General features: G+C 42.1%; 1 protein-coding gene across 7 annotated transcripts in view; it reads right to left on the bottom strand.

The window, feature by feature from the left end:
- Nucleotides 1-3,030: 3,030 nt before the first annotated feature.
- Nucleotides 3,031-22,470, bottom strand: part of ABHD18 (abhydrolase domain containing 18) — a 70,694-nt gene continuing 51,254 nt past the window's right edge. For all 7 annotated transcript variants that reach the window (XM_010389017.2, XM_030917079.1, XM_030917072.1 and 4 more), the window contains 6 exons: nt 19,337-19,475; nt 16,045-16,134; nt 15,005-15,106; nt 9,739-10,117; nt 7,309-7,471; nt 3,031-3,603 (listed from right to left, as the gene is read on the bottom strand). In XM_010389017.2, the coding sequence (XP_010387319.1) occupies nt 3,552-3,603; nt 7,309-7,471; nt 9,739-10,117; nt 15,005-15,106; nt 16,045-16,134; nt 19,337-19,475 (925 nt within the window). In that variant the 3' untranslated portion in view covers nt 3,031-3,551. The remainder of the gene's footprint in view (nt 3,604-7,308; nt 7,472-9,738; nt 10,118-15,004; nt 15,107-16,044; nt 16,135-19,336; nt 19,476-22,470) is intronic.

The following is a 22,470-nucleotide window of genomic DNA, read 5'->3' as shown; positions in this document are numbered from 1 at the left end:
TTTTATACTTTCGGTTAAAACTAAAGGTTCTCATCTGAACATGTAAAATTGCTTGTCGCTCAAAGAGCTGTACAGTGTTGGCTTCTTGTGCCAAAGTAGTTTGAAAGAAGTTACTACTTTACCATCAATAACTTTACATTAATAATTTTTAAATATTTGTAAAAAATTAAGATGATAGAGGCATTAGAGGTGACAAATGAAATCTCCTTTAAAAAGACTGCAAAGGCACATTATTATTCAAATATCTTTAGTAGACTAAGAATACCTATTTAAAAATAATTCACAGACAACACAGATTTCAAACGAAACTCAAATATACCTACTGTAAAACTTCACACAATACCCCAAAATATTTTCTACTTTTTTTAACATTTTAGCTGAGAGCTAGAGAAGTTTAACATAAACAGAAAGCACCAAATCTAGCCATATAATCCCCCATTTAAAAGAGTTAATAGCTATTACATAAAACTTTATTTTTTGTAAAATAAAGTTTGTATGAGACAAATCAATTGCCTATGTGTCTATTAAATTCTGAAATTAAAAGCCAAAGCTGTTAAGTATTTGGGTGATTAGTAATCCAAAGAGTTAAGCATATAAAAAAAGTAATTAAAAAAATAAAAATGGGCCAGGCACGGTGGCTCATACTTGTAATTCCCGCACTTTGGGAGGCCGAGATGGGCGGATCACGAGGTCAGGAGATTGAGACCACGGCGAAATCCCATCTCTATTTTTTTTTTTTTTTTTTTTTTTTTGAGACAGAGTCTCGCTCTGTCGCCCAGGCTGGAGTGCAGTGGCCGGATCTCAGCTCACTGCAAGCTCCGCCTCCCAGGTTTACGCTATTCTCCTGCCTCAGCCTCCCAGTAGCTGGGACTACAGGGGCCCGCCACCTCGCCCAGCTAGTTTTTTGTATTTTTTAGTAGAGACGGGGTTTCACCGTGTTAGCCAGGATGGTCTCGATCTCCTGACCTCGTGATCCGCCCGTCTCGGCCTCCCAAAGTGCTGGGATTACAGGCTTGAGCCACCGCGCCCGGCCCCCATCTCTATTAAAAACATAAAAAATTAGCCGAGCGTGGCGGCGGGCGCCTGTAGTCCCAGCTGCTGAGGAGGCTGAGGCAGGACAATGGCGTGAACCTGGAAGGCGGACCTTGCAGTGGGCCGAGATCGTGCCACTGCACTCCAGCCTGGGTGAAAGCGAGACTCCATCTCAAAAATATAACATAACATAACATAACGTAACGTAACGTAACGTAACGTAACGTAACGTAACGTAACGTAACATAACATAACATAACATAACATAACATAAAATATAAATAAAATGTCAGGTCGAGTGTGGTGGCTCACGCCTATAATCCCAGCACTTTGGGAGGCCAAGGCAGGCGGATCACTCGAGGTCAGGAATTCGAGACCAGGCTGGCCAACATGGTGAAACCCCGTGTCTACTAAAAATACAAAAATTAGCGGGGCATGGTAGCAGGCACCTGTAATCTCAGCTACTCAGGTGGAGGCAGGAGAACCACTTGAACCCAGGAGGCGGAGGTTGCAGTGAGCCAAGATCATGCCACTGCACTCCAGTCTGGGCCACAGAGTGAGACTCTGTCTCCAAAAAAAAAAAAAAAAAAAAAGACACAGTATCCATCAGTTACTGGAACAGGTCTTCCAATGTTTCCATTTTTGTGAATTGAAACTTTTTCGTAGGGAGAAATAAGTTTAGCATTTTGTTCTGTTTTGGTTTGAGACTGAATCTTGCTCTTGTCTCCCAGGCTGGAGTGCAATGGTGCGATCTCGGCTCACTGCAATTTCTGCCAACAGGGTTCAAGCAATTCTCCTGCCTCAGCCTCCTGAGTAGTGCCTGCCACCATGCCCGGCTTATTATTATTATTATTTTTTTTGAGATGCAGTTTTGCTCTCTTGCCCAGGCTGGGGTACAGTGGTGCGATCTCAGCTCACTGCAACCTCTGCCTCCCGGGTTCAACCAATTCTCTTGCCTCAGCCTCCTGAGTAGCTGGGATTACAGGCACACGCCACAATGCCCGGCTAATTTTTTTGTATTTTTAGTAGACACAGGGTTTCACCATGTTGGCCACGCTGGTCTTAAACTCTTGACCTTGTGATCCACCCACCTCAGCCTCCCAAAGTACTGGGATTACAGGCATGAGCCACCGCACCCGGCCTACTGGCATTTTTTTTAAAATCCTAATCTTTTTTTTTTTTTTTTTTGAGACGGAGTCTCGCTCTGTCACCCAGGCTGGAGTGCTGTGGCCGGATCTCAGCTCACTGCAAGCTCCGCCTCCCGGGTTCACGCCATTCTCCTGTCTCAGCCTCCCGAGTAGCTGGGACTACAGGCGCCGCCACGTCGCCCGGCTAGTTTTTTGTATTTTTTAGTAGAGACGGGGTTTCACCGTGTTAGCCAGGATGGTCTCGATCTCCTGACCTCGTGATCCGCCCGTCTCGGCCTCCCAAAGTGCTGGGATTACAGGCTTGAGCCACCGCGCCCGGCCTTAAATCCTAATCTTTAGTAAAGTTTTAGTCTAGCAAAGTCTAATGCATTTTATCTGCAGAACACTCATTTTGATTATTATTATTATTATTATTATTATTATTATTATTATTATTTTGAGATGGAGTTTCACTCTTGTTGCCCAGGCTGGAGTGCAATGGTGGGATCTCGGATCACTGCAACCTCTGCCTCCCGGGTTCAAGCAATTCTCCTGCCTCCCGAATATCTGGGATTACAGGCATGCGCCACCATGCCTGGCTAATTTTTCGTATCTGTTAGTAAAGAGGGGGTTTATATTGGTCAGGCTAGTCTTGAACTCCTGACCTCAGGTAATCCGACTGCCTCAGCCTCCCAAAGTGCTGGGATGACAGGTGTGAGCCACTGCACCCTGTCACTCACTTTGATCATTAAAAGCACTTGCATTCAAATAGAGGTACATATCAAAAACAGAAGAAAAAAAAAAAAAAAAGAAAGAAAAGCACTTATCTATGAAGCTATCAGGATATTTTATAATTCAAAGTTAACACTGATTTTATACATCATAAGTATTTATTTCCACAGCAGAAAATTAGTTGAACACAAGATTATGAATTCACCATACATTCAAAAAATAAACATGTTTTTCAAATAAAGTCAATAGTGAAATGTTATAAGGGTACAAAGTAAATGCTGATATATTAAAATCTTGGTTTGATTTAGCAATTTTACTAAAACCCAGAAGAGTTTCTATGAATAAATTTAGTTAATTTAATAAATTATTCATGATTAAAAATTTAGTTTTCATAGATAGTAACAACAAACTAAACATTGAGTATATAGGATTCCAATGAACAATAATAAAAATACTTTAACATTTACTTCAAATATTATCTTGAAATTATTCAAAGGTATTCGAAGTTTATAGTTAACGGATCTGTAACAATGAATTCCAGACTACATTGATAGCGATTAGATATATTAGTGCTGTCTGCTTGTCCTTCACATGATCATAGGATGAAGCTTCCTTTTGTAAGAAACATCTTGGCCACACTGGTTACATATAATAATCCAATTAGTTAGCGTATTTTTGGAGGAAGCGTTCAAATGCATCATAGATGGCTTGTCTAAAATTATATATGAAAGAAAAACTCTAAGTAACTAACAAAAAGGGGGGACAAACAATGCCTTTACCGTAAGTTATTTCCAAATTTATTTGTGGCTTGCAAGTTTACATCCTCTCTAAAATAGCTATGAAACAGGCAGTGTACCCTCCTCAGAATGGGTGTTTGAATCCATGTAACTTTTTTTTTTTTTTTTGAGACAGAGTCTCCCTGTGTTGCCCAGGCTGGAGTGCAGTGGCACAATCTCGGCTCACTGCAACCTCCGCCCCTCCAGGTTTAAGCAATTCTCTGCTTCAGCCTCCGGAGTAGCTGGGATTACAGGCGCATGCCACCACGCCCGGCTAATTTTTTTGTATTTTTAGTAGAGATGGGGTTTCACCATCTTGGCCAGGCTGGTCTTGAACTCCTGACCTTGTGATCCACCTGCCTCGGCCTCCCAAAGTGCTGGGATTACAGGCGTGAGCCACCGCGCCCGGCCTTTTTTTTTTTTTTTTTTTTTTTTTTGAGACGGAGTCTTGCTCTGTCACCCAGGCTGGAGTGCAGTGGCTGGATCTCAGCTCACTGCAAGCTCCGCCTCCCGGGTTCACGCCATTCTCCTGCCTCAGCCTCCGAGTAGCTGGGACTACAGGCGCCCACCACCTCGCCCGGCTAGTTTTTTGTATTTTTTTAGTAGAGACGGGGTTTCACCGTTAAGTTAGCCAGGATGGTCTCGATCTCCTGACCTCGTGATCCACCCGTCTCGGCCTCCCAAAGTGCTGGGATGACAGGCTTGAGCCACCGCGCCCGGCCCCGGCCTTTTTTTTTTCTTTTGAGACAGGGTCTTGCTTTGTTGCCCAGGCTGGAGTATAGTGGCATGATCTCTGCTCACTGCAACCTCTGCCTCCCAGTTCAAGTGATTCTCATGCCTCAGCCTTCCAAGTAGCTAGAATTACAGGTATGCACCACTACACCCTGCTAACTTTTTGTATTTTTAGTAGAGACGGGGTTTCACCATGTTGGCCAGGCTGGTCTCAAACTCCTGGCCTCAACTGATCCGCCTGCCTCAGATGCATGCAACTTTATCACCACTACTGGAAAACATCAAACATACTTCCAATTTTGATGGATCTAGAAGCATTATCTTTTTCTGAAGCACTTTTTTGTGCCTTAGAATATATATATTCACACACACATACATGCACACACACAGTGGCGTATGTGTGTGATGTGTGTGTATAAAATAAATTATGAAAGAAAAAGGAACTGATTTATCATCACTTTGTTGAAAATTAATTATGTAACTTTTCAGAATGTAAGATTCTGTTTCACAGATTATGATATAGATGCTTTTCATTTACTATGAACATGTTCCTAGCTACTTAAAATTAAAAAGCCTTGGTTTCCTACATTAACTTTACCGAGTATTTTAATATTTCAATTGAAAAGGAATAGACAAATTTTATCTTCCATAAGGTATTTTTTCTTTCTTTCTTTCTTTTTTTTAGAGAGAAGATCTCACTATGTTGCCTAGGCTTGAGTGCAGTGGTTACTCTCAGGTGTAGTCGTAGCACGCTGCAGCCTCAAACTCCTGGCCTCAAGCTATCTTCCCACCTCAGCCTGTTGAGTATCTGGAACTATAGTCCTGCGACACCCTGCCCCACTCACAAGATATTTTTTTCTAAAGCTGTTTTTTTTTTTCTATTGTATATTACATTTTCATAGCAGAATAGTCAGAAAATCCAAAATATAGGAAGGGGAAAACATCATAATCCCATCACTCACATCCACTGTTAATCTTTTCATATCTTTCCTACAGGATTTTAAGAAAATGCATGTCTAGGCCAGGCGCAGTGACTCACGCCTGTAATCCCAGCACTTTGGGAGGCCAAGGTGGGCGGATCACAAGGTCAGGAGTTCAAGACCAGCCTGGTCAACATGGTGAAACCCCGTCTCTACTAAAAATACAAAAATTAGCCGGGTGTGGTGGTGGACGCCTGTAATTCCAACACTTTGGGAGGCCAAGGTGGGCGGATCACAAGGTCGGGAGTTCAAGACCAGCCTGACCAACATGGTGAAACCCCCATCTCTACTAAAAATACAAAAATTAGCGGGCTGTGGTGGTGGGCGCCTGTAATCCCAGCTACTTGGAAGGCTGAGGCAGGAGAATTGCTTGAGCCTGGGAGGCAGAGGATGCAGTGAGTCAAGATCACGCCACTGCACTCCAGCCTAGGTGACAAGCAAGACTCCGGCTCAAAAAAAAAAAAAAAAAAAAAAACCAAGGCCGGGCGCGGTGGCTCAAGCCTGTAATCCCAGCACTTTGGGAGGCCGAGATGGGCAGATCACGAGGTCAGGAGATCGAGACCATCCTGGCTAACACGGTGAAACCACCTCGGCCTCCCAAAGTGCTGGGATTACAGGCGTGAGTCACTGCGCCTGGCCTGTTTATTTGTTTTAATTTTGTTGTGCCAGAGGGCCAATGAGTATTGGATAGTCTGCTCACTCACCAATAGGGACTCAAATGCCGCATGAATACTTCTTAAAAGATCACACTATAAAAAGAAAGGTTTACTATATCCTTCAAGACGTGACAGACTTGAAGAATTGGTCTATTTCTCAAAAAGGTGACATTTGTAAGTTGAGCTAGATAAGTAACAACATACAAAAATTATTTCTTACGTTAACAAGAGCTAAAACAAGTCAAACATATCACATACAATTCTTCCATTAGATAGTTATCCAGTTGGCAGCTTTTTTGAACACTTATGGACACGGCACTGATCTAATCATTTATGTGAACTAATTTATTTAACCATTAATAATAACATGATGAATATGTTCCAATAATGCAGAATACCAGAAAACTGTAGTTTTAGCATAAAAGGTTTTTTTTTTTTTTTTTTTTTTGTGAGACGGAATCTCGCTCTGTCTCTCAGGCTGGAGTGCAGTGGCACAATCTTGGCTCACTGCAAGCTCCGCCTCCTGGCTTTTAAGCCATTCTCTTGCCTCAGCCTCCCGAGTAGTTGGGACTATAGGCGTGCACCACCTACGGCCAGCTGTGCACCACCTACACCTGGTTATTTTTTTTTTTTTTTTGTATTTTCAATAGAGACGGGGTTTCACAGTGTTAGCCAGGATGGCCTTCATCTCCTGACCTCATGATCCGCCCATCTCCGCCTCCCAAAGTGCTGGAATTCCAGGCGTGAGCCACCGCTCCCGGCTAGCATAAAAGTTTTTATAAGTTCTAACTAAAATAGTGGAGTCATATAAAGTTGTTAACATTAAAAGCACTTCTTATTTAAGGTTCCATATTCACTTGCTAACTGAAAAACATTGCTAAATTATTCCACAGATGTTCAGGCCATTCTGAAAAAACATCAGAATAGAGTGAAAAAACTCTTGATGCACCAAAGCAACTTTAACAAGCCGTGGTCATCCTTCTCACATCCTAAAATACGTGGCCATTAATATTTGAAGAGGGGAAAGCCACACGATAAAGCATGCCTATGATATGCATCATGCCTAGTTCTCTAGAAGAAAAAGAAAAGAAGAAGATGAAATCCTAGGAAAGAGGGAAAAGTAACTCAATGTGAGATTTGTGGGAGGTGAGGGGGGAATTCAAAGATTGAAACAGATAATAAAAATACCTAATCTTTTATATTTATTGAAGCAAAAAAATCCAGAAAACAAACAACAAATGAACGAATTAGCTGTTTAGACCAGCCATCTTACCTGAAGAGTCCTTGTTTAAAAAGATAAGCACTAATATGACCCCCTTCTAAGTATCGGATCTCACAACCAGGCCAAATTTCTTGTAAACTTCGAACTCCTGTTCGTGGAATATAGGCATCTTCTTTGGCTTGAACCACTATAATGAGGCTTGGATCAACTGGTACTAGGTATAGGATTTTAAAAAATTCAACATATACACATTAGAAAATAAAAAACACCACACAATGTAGTAAATAAAACATTCGTCAAACATTTTTGATTTAGTTAAAAATCAACTATAATAGGCTACATTACTCATCTCCAGTATGAGATAAACATTCTAAAAATGATACAAAATACTGTGTTTTTTTTTTTTTTTGAGACTGAGTCTTGCTCTGTGGCCCAGGCTGGACTGCAGTGGCCGGATCTCAGCTCACTGCAAGCTCCACCTCCCGGGTTTACACCATTCTCCTGCCTCAGCCTCCCGAATAGCTGGGACTACAGGCGCCCGCCACCTCGCCCGGCTAGTTTTTTGTATTTTTTAGTAGAGACGGGGTTTCACCGTGTTAGCCAGGATGGTCTCGATCTCCTGACCTCGTGATCTGCCCGTCTCGGCCTCCCAAAGTGCTGGGATTACAGGCTTGAGCCACTGCGCCTGGCCTAATACTGTGGTTTTTAAAAATTAACTAATTTCTGTCTTTCTTTTGTGTGTGTGGGTACACAGTAGGTGTATATATTTATGGGTTACATGATGTAAGATATTTTGATACTGGCATGCAATGCATAATAATCACATCAGAGTACATGAGGTATGCATCACCTCAATAATTTATTTTAAAGATGGGATCTCACTATGTTGCCCAGGCGGAAGTGCAGTGGCTATTCACCGGCAAGATCATAGTGCACTACAGCCTTGAACTCCTGGGCTCAAGTGATCTTCCCTCCTTAACTTCCTGAGTAGCTGGGACTACAGGTGAATGCCACCACACTCAGCAATCTAGTGGTTTTCGTTTTTTTTTTTTGGGAGACAAGAGTTTCACTTTGTCACTGAGGCTAGGGTGCAGTGGTGCAATCATAGCTCGCTGCCACCTTGAATTCCTGGGCTCAAAGGATCCTCCTGCCTCAGCCTCTGAGTAGCTGGGACTATAAGCATGTGCCACCACGCCCAGCTAGCTTATTTATTTATTTATTTTATTTTTTTTTGAGACGGAGTCTCACTCTGGTCCCCCAGGCTGGAGTGCAATGGCACGATCTTGGCTCACCGCAACCTCCGCCTCCTGGGTTCAAGCGATTCTCCTGCCTTAGCCTCCTGAGTAGCTGGGATTACAGGCACCTGCCACCACGCCCGGCTTTTTTTAATTTTTAGTAGAGACAGGGTTTCACCATGTTGGCCAGGCTGGTCTTGAACTCCTGACCTCAGGTGATCTGCCCGCCTTGGCCTTCCAAAGTGCTGGGATTACAGGCTTGAGCCACTGCGCCCAGCCTATTTATTTTTGAGATGGAGTCTTGCTCTGTCACTCAGGCTGGAGTGCAGTGGAATGATCTCTGCTCACTGCAACCTCTACCTCCCGGGTTCAAGTGATTCTCCTGCCTCAGCATCCTGAGTAGCTGGGATTACAGGCGCCTGCCACCATGCCCAGCTAATTTTTGTATTTTAAGTAGAGATGGGGTTTCACCATGTTGGCCAGGATGGTCTCAAACTCCTGACCTCAAGTGATCCATCCGCCTCAGCCTCCCAAAGTGCTGGGATTACAGGCATGAGCCACTGGGCCTGGCCACCCAGCTACTTTTTATATTTTTTGTAGGGACAGGGTCTCACTATGTTGCCCGGGCTGGTGTCAAACTCCTGGGCTCAAGCGGTCCTCCCACCGCAGTCTACCGAAGTGCTAGGATTACAGGTGTAAGCCATTGTGACCAGCTCCAGAGTGTGTGTTTGTGTGTCTGTGTGACAGAGTCTTGCTCTGTCACCCAGGATGGAGTGCAGTGGTGTGATCTTGGCTCACTGTAACCTCCATCTCCTTGGGCTGAAGTGATCCTCCCACTTCAGCCTCCCAGGTAGTTGGAACTACAGGCACGCACCACCACACATGACTACTTTTTCGTAATTTTTTTTGGTAGAGACAGGGTTTTACCATGTTACCCAGGCTGGTCTTGAACTCCTGGGCTCAAGCAATCCACCTGCCTCAGCCTCCCAAAATGCTGGGATTACAGGCATGAGCCACCATGCCCGGCTGTCCAGTGTGTTTTTTAATGAATAAGATAATCTTAAATTTTCATAGATAGAATGTGATACATTTAAGTAAAGCAACTTATCTTTGCAAACATATTCTGGAGCCAACAAAAAAATACACCCTTGAAATATATAAAATTATCTTATAAAGCATCCTTTAAAATGTTTCACAAATATTTACACATCAGCAAATATTCTCAATTTCATATAAAAATTAGTACCTGAGAAATTTGCTACATGAGTACATTCATCCATGACACCTTTCATAAATATTAAAGATTCTTTCCGAAGATTGTTTCTTCTTTGTTGTTTACTAAGTAGGTGGTATGACTGAGGGTTACAACTTGTGTAACTACTTTTGTTGGTTGAAAGTGTTTGATTGAAGCACTTCATCTTAGAGGTATCTTGCAACAAGAGTCCTTCTGATGTTGCACTGACAGATGTTTTACTAGAATTATGGCAGTCAGCAGGTTTTTGGGATACAACTTGGTTTGTTAAATCTAAATTTAAAGTTCTGGAAACCAGATTAAGGTTATGTAGCTTGTCTGTACTGCTAGTGAAGCATTTCACAAACTCTTGTCCCATTTTGAAAGAATCTGTCTGAACATATGAAAGAAAACATTATTTAATATAAAATAGGGTTTTATTAACAACTTTGTCAAAAAAAAAAAAAGAAAAGACAAATGTCCATCAATGAATAAATGGATAAACAAAATGTGGTACATTCAAACAATTAAACATTATTCAGTCTTAAAAGGAATGAAATTGTGACACATGCTACAACACGGATGAACACTGAAGACATTATCTTAAGTGAATAAGCCAGACAGAAAAGGAGAAATATTGTACGATTCCACTCATATGAGGTCCCTATAGTTGTAAAATTCATAGTGATGAAAAGAGAATGGCAGTTGCCAGAGACTGGGAGAAGGGAGGAATGAGTAGTTTTGTTCAATGGATAAGTTTCAGTTTGAAAAGATAAAAACGTTTTGGAGATAGATGGTGGTGATGGTTGCACAACATGTATATACTTAATGCCACTGAACTATACACTTAAAAATGGTTACTATAGTAAATTTCATGTTGTATATATTTACCATAATTTTTTTTTTTTTTTGAGATGGAGTCTCGCACTGTCCCGTAGGCTGGAGTGCAGTGGCGCGATCTCGGCTCACTGCAAGCTCCTCCTCCCGGGTTCCTGCCATTCTCCTGCCTCAGCATCCCGAGCATCTGGGACCACAGGCGCCTGCCACCACGCCCGGCTAATATTTTGTGTTTTTAGTAGAGATGGGGTTTCACCGTGTTAGCCAGGATGGTCTTGATCTCCTGACCTAGTGATCCACCCGCCTCCCTCCCAAAGTGCTGGGATTACAGGCGTGAGCCACCACGCCTGGCCTCATAATTTTTTTAAAAAAGAAAGAGGTATCAAAATTTAACTCAGGACTAAGATAAATGACTTACACTTTATTGCTGTTTCCTACTTAACAGTAAAGGGTATCATTTAGCCTGCATCTTTTTTTTTTTTTTTTTTTACAGCCAAAGTTTTGAAATCCATGATCTGCCTTAACCTTTGAACTTCTAAAAGTATTACAAATGAGTAACATAAATTCAAACAGAAGAGGACACCAGCTTCCCCAAATCCCTTTCTCTGGTTGAACTAACCAGAACTAAAAATTATTGGCTGTCTTCATGCTAAAAACGCTCAATAAATTCGGTATTGATGGAACGTACCTCAAAATAATAAGAGCTATTTATGACAAACCCACAGCCAATATCATACTGAATGGGCAAAAACTGGAAAAATTCCCTTTGAAAACTGGCACAAGACAGGGATGCCCTCTCTCACCGCTCCTATTCAACATAGTGTTGGAAGTTCTGGCCAGGGCAATCAGGGAGGAGAAAGAAATAAAGGATATTCAATTAGGAAAAGAGGAGGTCAGATTGTCTCTGTTCGCAGATGACACGATTGTGTAGTTAGAAAACCCCATCCTCTCAGCTCAAAATCTCCTTATGCTGATGAGCAACTTCAGCAAAGTCTCAGGATACAAAATCAATGTGCAAAAATCACAAGCATGCCTATACACCAATAACAGACAGAGAGCCACATCATGAGTGAACTCCCATTCACAATTGCTTCAAAGAAAATAAAATACCTAGGAATCCAACTTACAAGGGATGTAAAGGACCTCTTCAAGGAGAACTACAAACCACTGCTCAACGAAATAAAAGAGGACACAAACAAATAGAAGAACATTCCATGTCCCTGGATAGGAAGAATCAATATCGTGAAAATGGCCATACTGCCCAAGGTAATTTATAGATTCAATGCCATCCCCATCAAGCTACCAATGACTTTCTTCACAGAAATGGAAAAAAACTGCTTTAAAGTTCATATGGAACCAAAAAAGAGCTTGCATTGCCAAGACAATCCTAAGTCAAAAGAACAAAGCTGGAGGCATCACGCTACTTGACTTCAAACTATACTACAAGTCTACAGTAACCAAAACAGCATGGTACTGGTACCAAAACAGAGATATAGACCAATGGAACAGAACAGAGCCCTCAGAAATAATACCACACATCTACAAGCATCTGATCTTTGACAAACCTGACAAAAACAAGAAATGGGGAAAGGATTCCCTATTTAATAAATGGTGCTGGGAAAACTGGCTAGCCATATATAGAAAGCTGAAACTGGATCCCTTCCTTACAACTTAACTCAAACTCCTGGCTTCAAGTGATCCTCTCACCTCAGTCTCCCAAAGTGCTGTGATTACAGGCATGTGTCACCATGCCTGGCCCCGATAAAGCTATTTTGTAATAAAGTCCTTAAGCAAGTAATCAACTGCCTTTTGAAGTTACGTAAGATAGACCTACTTTACAAGAGTAAGGTTTACAGTGATTTAATTATAAACAAAAAGTCCTCATTGATAGTAGAAAGATTTCTTTCTTTTTTTTTTTTTTTTTGAGTCGGAGTCTTGCTCTGTCGCCCAGGCTGGAGTGCAGTGGCTGGATCTCGGCTCACTGCAAGCTCCGCCTCCCGGGTTCACGCCATTCTCCCGCCTCAGCCTCCTGAGTAGCTGGGACCACAGGCGCCCGCCACCTCGCCCGGCTAATTTTTTGTATTTTTAGTAGAGACGGGGTTTCGCCGTGTTAGCCAGGATGGTCTCGATCTCCTGACCTCGTGATCCGCCCGTCTCGGCCTCCCAAAGTGCTGGGATTACAGGCTTGAGCCACCGGCCAGAAAGATTTCTTTTTTTCAAAGTTTCTTAAGAGTCTCAGTAGCAGGGGCCGGGTGCGGTGGCTCAAGCCTGTAATCCCAGCACTTTGGGAGGCCAAGATGGGCGGATCACGAGGTCAGGAGATCGAGACCATCCTGGCTAACACGGTGAAACCCCGTCTCTACTAAAAAATACAAAAAACTAGCCGGGCGAGGTGGTGGGCGCCTGTAGTCCCAGCTACTCGGGAGGCTGAGGCAGGAGAATGGCGTAAAGCCGGGAGGCGGAGCTTGCAGTGAGCTGAGATCCGGCCACTGCACTCCAGCCTGGGCGATAGAGCGAGACTCTGTCTCAAAAAAAAAAAAAGAAAAAGAGTCTCAGTATCTTTCAAACAGTAAAACTTAAATTCATGAAAAGGATTGCTGGGCGTGGTGGCTCACGCCTGTAATCCCAGCACTTTGGGAGGCTAAGGCGGGTGGATCACGGGTGGATCCTGAGGTCAGGAGTTTGAGAACAGCCTGACCAATATGGTGAAACCCCGTCTCTACTAAAAATACAAAAATTAGCTGAGCATGGTGGCGAGTGTCTGTAGTCCCAGCTGCTCAGGAGGCTGAGGCAGGAGAATTGCTTGAATCTGGGAGGCGGAGGTTGCAGTGAGCTGATAGCTGAGATGCTAAGATCATTCCACTGCACTCCAGCCTGGGAGACAGCCAAAAAAAAAAAAAAAGAAAAGGATCGATCACTTTTGAAGAGTAATACGAAACCAATTCATCATCTTGAAAACTGGTAAATTACAGAAAAAAAATCAAGCATTTATCATAACTGCCTTTCTTATACAAACTGAACTACCATGTAACTAAATAATATATGAGGTAAGTGTCTCCCTATAAAAGTATTCAAACTAATACATGAAAAAGAAATAATAAAATATCAGCAACCATCAATGTATTGATACAGTCATCAAGCATCAGTAGAGGCTTACACCATAAAAAAAGAGAAAATCAGATATTATGTGTTTCCTATAGCCTTGTGAAAGAAATCAAAACAATGAGTTTAATCAAGCCTTTGTTTAGATCCAACTGCCAATTTTCAGGTAATGTAGAGCAAAATGCTGAACTGTACCATGCGAACACAAACAGAAAAATCTAGATTGTGAGAAACCCTATGGGTCAAATAACCTAAATTCTTCATGAAATAAATTATAAGGAACATAAAGGGATGTAGGGCAAGTTATTTTTTTTCTTTTTTTACAGATTGATTGATTGATTATTATTATACTTTAAGTTCCAGGGTACATGTGCACAACGTGCAGGTTTGATACATAGGTATACACGTGCCATGTTGGTTTGCTGCACCCATCAACTTGTCATTTATATTAGGTATTTCTCCTAATGGTATCCATCCCCCAACCCCCCACCGCCCGACAGGCCCCAGTGTGTGATGTTCCCCGCCCTGTGTCCAAGTGTTCTCATTGTTCAATTCCCACCTGTGAGTGAGAACATGCGGTGTTTAGTTTTCTGTCAGAAGGCAACTTATTAAAGGCACTTCAAATAAAAGAACTATAGGGTCTACAGATACACATTTGGATAATAAAATTATTTTAAAAGCAGAAGGAGTAATTACTATAAACATAAGGATAATGATTACTAATAATGCAGGAAGGAAGGCTTTGTGATTAGGACACATTTGAAGGGGTTTCTGGTTTGGGTGGTCAAGTTTTATTTTTGACCTAGGTAGTAGTTACAGTGTTTGCCTTTTAATAAATGTAGTAAACCACATATTTGCTTTGCATGATTCTCTGTATCTGTGTTTTATTTTAAAATAATTTTTATTTATTTATTTTTAAGAAAGAGTCTCACTCTGTCACCCAGGCTGGAGTGCAGTGGCACAGTCTTGGTTCACTGCAACCTACAACTCCCAAGTTCAAGAGATTCTCCTGCCTGAGCCTCCTGAATAGCTGGGATTACAGGCATCCAACAACACATGCAGTTAATTTTTGTATTTTTACAGAGATGGTGTTTAGAGATGGGTTTGGCCGGGCTAGTCTCAAACTCCTGACCTCAAGTGATCAACCTGCTTCGGGCATCCCAAGGTGCTCAGATTAGTGTCACCCACCATGCCCGGAAAAAATTAAACATTGTTGAAGTTAAAAAACAGTATGTACAGCTATGTTTTTAAAAATTTGCTATTCTCTTTAAAAATCTGAATCATTAAATATACAATCAACTTCCCCCCTCCACCAATGTTGGGTGGAAAGTGAAATACTTACTCCACAGTATTCAAGCATGTGAATAATTTCTTCTTCATAAACTGTCTGGGTATAATATTGCTTTTCCAGCTCCCGCCAATTAATTGATTTACTCAACACACCCTGAAATAATAAGCTAAATTAAGATCAAACCACATCATAAGGCAATTTGTCCAATACTTTTATTATTATTACTGTGTGAGACTACCTATCTTTTTTTTTTTTTTTTTTTTTTTGCAGACGAAGTCTCACTCTGTTGCCCAGGCTGGAGTGCAATGGCACTATCTCGGCTCACTGCAACCTCTGCCTTCCGGGTTCAAGTGATTCTCCTGCCTCTGCCTCCCAAGTAGCTGAGACTACAGGCATGTGCCACCATGCCCAGCTAATTTTTGTATTTTTAGTAGAGACAGAGTTTCACCATGTTGTCCAGGCTGGTCTCGAACTCCTGACCTCAGGTGGTCCACCAGCCTCAGCCTCCCAAAGTGCTGGCATTACAGGTGTGAGCCACCGCTCCCGGCCTGAGACTGCCTATCTTTCGCCTGCTTGTAAGGTTGGCCCTTAACTGGAGTCTCGGAAATGGACCAATAAACAGCTTTCTATACTTATATAAAACTTTTCCTAAAAGATAAGACTCGGTCACTGCATCTAAACTGCTTATATAAACAATGCGGTTTCTGCTGAACACCTGCTTTCCTTCTGAATTTTTGGTGCACACCAGGCAGAAGTTATCCAAGTCACTAACCCCTGATAAAAGTTCTGGACTGCGAGGCTCAGGGGGGCTTCACTGATGGACAGCGCTTTGCACTTACTGTCAATAATTATTGCTGGAAGAATTAAGCATGAACTGTAACACTCCATTAGGAGAGGAATCTCGGAAGCTTGTTCTTGGTTTCTTTTGTTGTAGTTAAGCCTTAATCATGATTACGACTATATCATCATACGACTCAGGAGTCCTATAATTCCTTTCATGAATCACCAAAGCTGAGGGTGGTTTTGGGGATCCCCAAAACAATTACCTCTAATTATATATAGCTACCTAATATTAATTACAATTAAATTACCGTAGTGAAGACCCCAGATGCTGTGGACCAAGACAGGCATGGAATCAATGGCATGGGCTTAGGCCAGTTGGATACCGCTAAGGAAGCCATCTGTAATATAACAGATAGTTTAGAGAGCTTCTGTTTAGAGTTTCTATTCAGTAAAATAAAAATATTTAATATTAATAAGCATTCAGTGCAGTAAGGCGGTCAGATAAACACAAAGTCTGCAAACATTTGTGAGAATGTCTAGCAACCTCATTAAACTTCCCAAATCATAAATTCAACAACATTTAATTTCCCCCTTAGAAAGCAATAAAATATAATAGAAAACTTTAAATAACCTCAAGACCATTCACTGAGAGCTACTTTCTACTGTGTAAATATGGAGCAAAGATGCCAAGATGTAGATGCTGGGCAGCAGGGTAAACACACTCATTACTTAAGTGACTTACTCAGATACAGCAAAATCACAACTATAAAACAGACCATTGAGGTGGACTGAGTATGCAAAGAATTCGGGGAACCACAAAGCAGATTATATAATAGATATAAAATAATGTAATGTGTGTGATTAGAGAAGGGAAAATTACTCTCCCTTTTGGAGAAGGGAGAACTTTATCTTCTGGAAAAGTTACTTTCCCTTCTGGGCTGGAGGAATCAGAAGGGAAAGGCAGGCTTCATGAAATGGGTAAGTCTTCTAGAGGAATGAAAGATAGGGTCTTGTCTTCCATAGAAATAAATCAGTATGATCAAAGGCAAGATGGTGAGAATGCACAGGGTCTCATAGGGAAATAACCAATATGCTTCAGTTGGGATGGTCAATAGGCACATGTGGCCAATGGAGTGAGGGAGATATGTAGGGCTAGAAAGATTGATCAGGATCAGATTAGAGGTCCTTTGTTCTATAGATAATCGATAATTAATAAAGAGGTCTGAGCAAAGCAGTAGTATTGTCAAAGAAGTGATTCAAAGAAGGTAACATGATAGTAGTTTACAGGACTGAACAGAGAAGGGGAGAGCTGAGGTAGGAAGACCAGTTAATAGGCAGTAATCCAGGTGAAAGTTATAAGGACCTGACCTAGGCGATAACAATGGAAACACTACTAGGTAGGAATATAAATCCTTTTCCATCTTCTGTTTCACTGTCAGGTAGTTGTTTTGAATTTTTTTTTTTTTTTTTTTTTTTTGAGATGGAGTCTTGCTCTGTTGCTCAGGTTGGAGTGCAGTGGCGTGATCTCAGCTTACTGCAACCTCCGCTTCCCGGGTTCAAGCGATTCTCCTGCCTCAGCCTCCTGAGTAGCTGGGATTACAGGCGTGTGCCACCACACCTGGCTAATTTTTGCATTTTTAGTAGAGACGGGGTTTCACCATGTTGGTCTGGCTGGTCTTGAACTCCTGACCTCAGGTGATGTGCCTTCCTCGGCATCCCAAAGTGCTGGGATTACAGGTGTGAACCACCGCGCCCAGCATAGTTTTAAATTTGAGTTAAGTTTTTGAACTTAACTTTCAAATTCAAGAGAAATACAGAAACTCATATAATAATAATTATTATTATTATTTTGAGATAAAATCTCGCTTCTGTCTGGGTCACCTAATCTGGAGTGCAGTGGTATGATCACAGCTCACTGCAGACTCAAACTCAGGGGCTCCACCTCAGCCTCCCATGTAGCCACAACTACAGAGATATGCCACCATGCCTAATTTTTTTTTTTTTTTTTGAGACAGAGTCTCTCTCTGTCGCCCAGGCTGGAGTGCAATGGCCGGATCTCAGCTCACTGCAAGCTCCGCCTCCCGGGTTTGCGCCATTCTCCTGCCTCAGCCTGCCGAGTAGCTGGGACTACAGGCACCCGCCACCACGCCCGGCTAGTTTTTTGTATTTTTTAGTAGAGACGGGGTTTCACTGTGTTAGCCAGGATGGTCTCGATCTCCTGACCTCGTGATCCCCCCGTCTTGGCCTCCCAAAGCGCTGGGATTACAGGCTTGAGCCACTGCGCCCGGCCATGCCTAATTTTTTAAACATTTTTTTTGTAGAGACAGGGTCTTACTACTATGTTGCCTAGGTTGGGGTATGATTATTTTTTAGGCCAGGTGCAGTGGCTCACACCTAGAATCCTAGCACTTTGGGAGGCCAACCTGTGTGGATCACTTGAGCCCACACACAAACAAAATACTAACAATTTTTAAAAAATGTACTGAGTGACTAATATGTGCCAAGTAATAAATCAGAGCATATTCCTGGCCCTCTATGTCTCAACTGCTTCATAGAGAAAACAGACTGCTGAACAAGTCAGTAAAGTACAGTAAAAAGTTACTAATGAGAGTTTCAAGTATAGTCTGGAGGTAAGCCTGGGTGTCACAGCTGAAACAGAAGGGTAAGCTGTTACTCAGCTAGGTGAAAGAGAATAAGGGAGCACTAGAGGGATGCTAGCATGTGACACAGCTGGAGCCCAGTGTGCACACAAGCTTTTGGCAGGTTTTGAACAAGACAGAACAAAGACAAGATTTAGAAAGATCACTGTAGTTAGGGTGTGGAGGAGAAATGGTTAAGGAAAAGATTAATAAGAGGCTGGGCTTGGTGGTTCATGCCCGTAATCCCAGCACTTCGGGAGGCCGAGGTGGGTGGATCACGAGGTGAGGAGATCGAGACCATCCTGGTTAACATGGTGAAACCCCGTCTCTACTAAAAATACAAAAAATTAGCCGGGTGGTGATGGGCACCTGTAGTCCCAGCTACTCGGGAGGCTGAGGCAGGAGAATGGCATGAACCCGGGAGGCGGAGCTTGCAGTTATCCGAGATCAAGCCACTGCACTCCAGTCTGGGCAACAGAGCGAGACTTCGTCTCAAAAAAAAAAAAAAAAAAAAAAGAAAAAGATTAATAAAAGACTAGAGACAGAGAAAGCAATTAGGAATCCATTTTAGTACACTCTAAAAGGCAGACAAAAAGTAAAATAGGTTGGTGGTACTAGGGAGATAGATAAATGGAAAGTATTTTCCAATTCAGCTATCTTGACCAATGTAACAGCAAAATTGGGCATTTATACTTGAGACTTGAAAAGTTAAATTTTATAATTAATTTGTAATAAAATATTAAATCTAATATCTGAGATACAACTGTGGAGTAGTACAGTGTCTATATAAAAAAATTAACATCATTACTTCATAATTGGAATAAGAGTTTGGAATCTGTTTCTGCTTCCTACTTTTACCAAAACTAATTCTATACCTAAAGTGAATTTTTAAAATAACCAGGTTCTCTAGATCTTACAAACATAAACATAATTAAATGTAAGCAGAAATAAAAAGGCTTACGTGTCCTCCCATGGATATTCCAGTCATTCCTAAAGGGCCGTAACCTTCCCTCTCTAGCCAGTGCAAGAGAGCTGCAGATTCTAAAACAAGAGCTCCTCCCATCACAAAAAGGTCAGACACATTTTTTAAGCTGGACCTTCTACCCTCACAAAACAAAACAGAAAATGATTATTTTATGTATTTACATGCTAATATATGCAAATTTACAACAGGCTGCCAGACTTCATGTATTTCTTTTAAAGGACCAGATAGTTAAGTAAAACAATGTAATAAATTGGAATTAGGGCCAGGTGTGGTGGCTCATGCCTGTAATCCCAGCACTTTGGGAGGCTGAGGCAGGGGGATCACTTGAGGTCAGGAGTTCAAGACAAGACTGAGCAACATGGTGAAACCTTGTCTTTACTAAAAATACAAAAATTAGCAGGGCATGGTGGCGCATGCCTGTGATCTCAGCTATGTGGAAAACTGAGGCATGAAAATCGCTTGAACCTGGGAGGTAGAGGCTGCAGTGAGCTGAGATTGCACCACTGTACTCCAGCCTGGGCAACAGAGTGAGACCTTGTCTCAAAAAAGAAAAAAAAGAAGGAATTAGCTGCTAACATTGGATTACACATCAAATCACCTAAAACTTAACAAAAAAAAGTGTTCCTGTTCTATAGCACATAATCTTTACTGAAATTATTATAACAGAATTTAAAGCTTAACTTTTTTTTTTTCTTTGAGACAGTGTTGCTCTGTTGCCCAGGCTGGATTGCAGTGTCATGATCTTGGTTCACTGTAGTCTCCACCTCCTGGGTTCAAGTGATTCTCCTGTCTCAGCCTCCTGAGTAGCTGGGATTGCAGGCATGCGCCACCACACCTGGCTAATTTTTGTGTTTTTAGCAGAGACAGGGTTTCACCATGTTGGCCAGACTGGTCTTGAACTCCTGAGCTCAAGTGATCAGCCTGCCTTGGCCTTCCAAAGTGCTGCGATTATAGGTGTGAGCCACCATGCCCAGGCTTAAAGCATAACTTTTATTTTATTTTATTTTATTTTTGAGATGGAGCCAGGCTGGAGTGCAGTGGCGTGATCTCGGCTCACTTCAAGCTCCGCCTCCTGGGTTCAGGCCATTTTCCTGCCTCAGCCTCCCGAGTAGCTGGGACTACAGGTGCCTGCAACCACGCCCGGCTAATTTTTTGTATTTTTAGTAGAGACGGGGTTTCACCATGTTAGCCAGGATGGTCTTGATCTCCTGACCTTGTGGTCTTGATCTCCTGACCTTGTGATCTGCCCGCCTTGGCCTCCCAAAGTGCTGGTGGGATTACAGGCATGAGCCACTGCGCCTGGCCAAGCATAACTTTTAAAAAAGGCAATATAAATAAAGAATTTAACCAAACACTAGGCTCATGTATTACTGAAATCTTAAATATGTTGCTTATTTTCACAAAATACACAATTTATGAATATAATATAAAACAAATACGTTTTTATAAATATACATGTTTTAAATAAAGACCAATTCAACTGGAATTTCATTTTTAGAAGCTAATTTTACATAGAAGTATATTTCCTTATAAAAAGTACTTAAGCTGGGCGCAGTGGCTCACACCTGTAATCCCAATACTTTGGGAGGCCGAGGCGGGCAGATCACGAGGTCAGGAGTTCGAGACCAGCCTGACCAACAGGGTAAAACCCTGTCTCTACTAAAAATACAAAAATTAGCCAGGTGTGGTGGCACGTGCCTGTAATCTCAGCTACTCAGGAGGCTGAGGCAGGAGAATCGCTTGAGCCCAGGAGGTGGAGGTTGCAGTGAGCCAGAGATCGGGCCACTGCACTCCAGCCTGGGTGACAGAGTGAGACTCCATCTCAAACAAAAACAAACAAACAAAAGTATTTAAATATATCCTTTTGGGTCCTAGAACCATCCGTATATAGTGATTGAAATAAATATATTTTATTTTATTACTAAAATGACCAAATTAGAATCTACTTTTCAAAATGTAACTTGTATTAAGACACACATAACTGGTTACTGGATGAAACCTTGTCAAAGTTACAAGAATTCATTTTACGAATGATTATTTATCATATGCCTACACATAATATGTGCAAAGAACCAGGTGCCAGAAGGAATGCCAAGCGTGAAAAACAAAATCTTGGCTCCCAAAGACCTTACTTCCACTGTCCTACCAAGTCCTCTCAGAGCTCTAAGTCCAGAAGGTAGGGTTTCTGTTTATGGAAACTATGCTATCCTTCATCCAAACAGATCATAGTCATGCTTCATCAGAAAAAAAACCCATTTATTCTTATCTTTGTTTCCTATCCTCAAGTCATTTTTCTACTTATGATTACACAATTTCCCCAACTTTTTCTTTTAGCCTTGTATGGGAGCCTTGAATTCTCAGGTCTCCAGTTTGCTCTTTTAGAAGTTACTGATGTGAAATTCTGGGACAGTGGTTATTTATAACGGTAGACTCGGTCTCAAATTGTTTCAGCATTTTTGATGAAAACAGACTTAAGATGGCTTTTTAAAAAGAAAGAATGCGCAAGAGAGAAGTATCTGTGATTTAAATTGCAAACCATTTCTTTTTTCTTGTTTTTGAGACTGGGTCTCACTCTCATTGCCCAGGCTGCAGTGAAGTGGCTTGATCATGGCTCACGGCAGCCTCGACTTCCCGGGCTCAGGTGATTCTCAACCTCAGCCTTCTGAGGAGCTGGGACTACAGGTGTGCACCACCATTTCTGGCTTTTTTTTTTTTGAGATGGAGTTTCGCGCTTGTCATCCAAGCTGGAGTGCAATAGGGCGATCTCGGCTCACTGCAAGCTCCGCCTCCCAGGTTCACGCCATTCTCCTGCCTCAGCCTCCCGAGTAGCTGGGACTACAGGCGCCTGCCAGCCACCAGGCCCGGCTTTTTTGTATTTTTAGTAGAGATGGGGTTTCAGCGTGTTAGCCAGGATGGTGTTGATCTCCTGACTTTGTGATCTGCCCACCTTGGCTTCCCAAAGTGCTGGGATTATAGGCGTGAACCACCGCACCCGGCCCAGAACTTTTGATTTCCCTCCCACAACATCCAATTCATAAACAAGTCCTATTATTTAAACTTAAATATATCTTGAACCCAGGAAAACTTCTCTCCATTTCCACTGCTACCTA

This window comes from Rhinopithecus roxellana, chromosome 2 (genome assembly GCF_007565055.1).
Source record: "Rhinopithecus roxellana isolate Shanxi Qingling chromosome 2, ASM756505v1, whole genome shotgun sequence".
Taxonomy (NCBI): Eukaryota; Metazoa; Chordata; class Mammalia; order Primates; family Cercopithecidae; genus Rhinopithecus; species Rhinopithecus roxellana.
The sequence above is the reverse complement of the archived record's forward strand: the minus strand, read 5'-3'. Positions and strand labels throughout refer to the sequence as shown.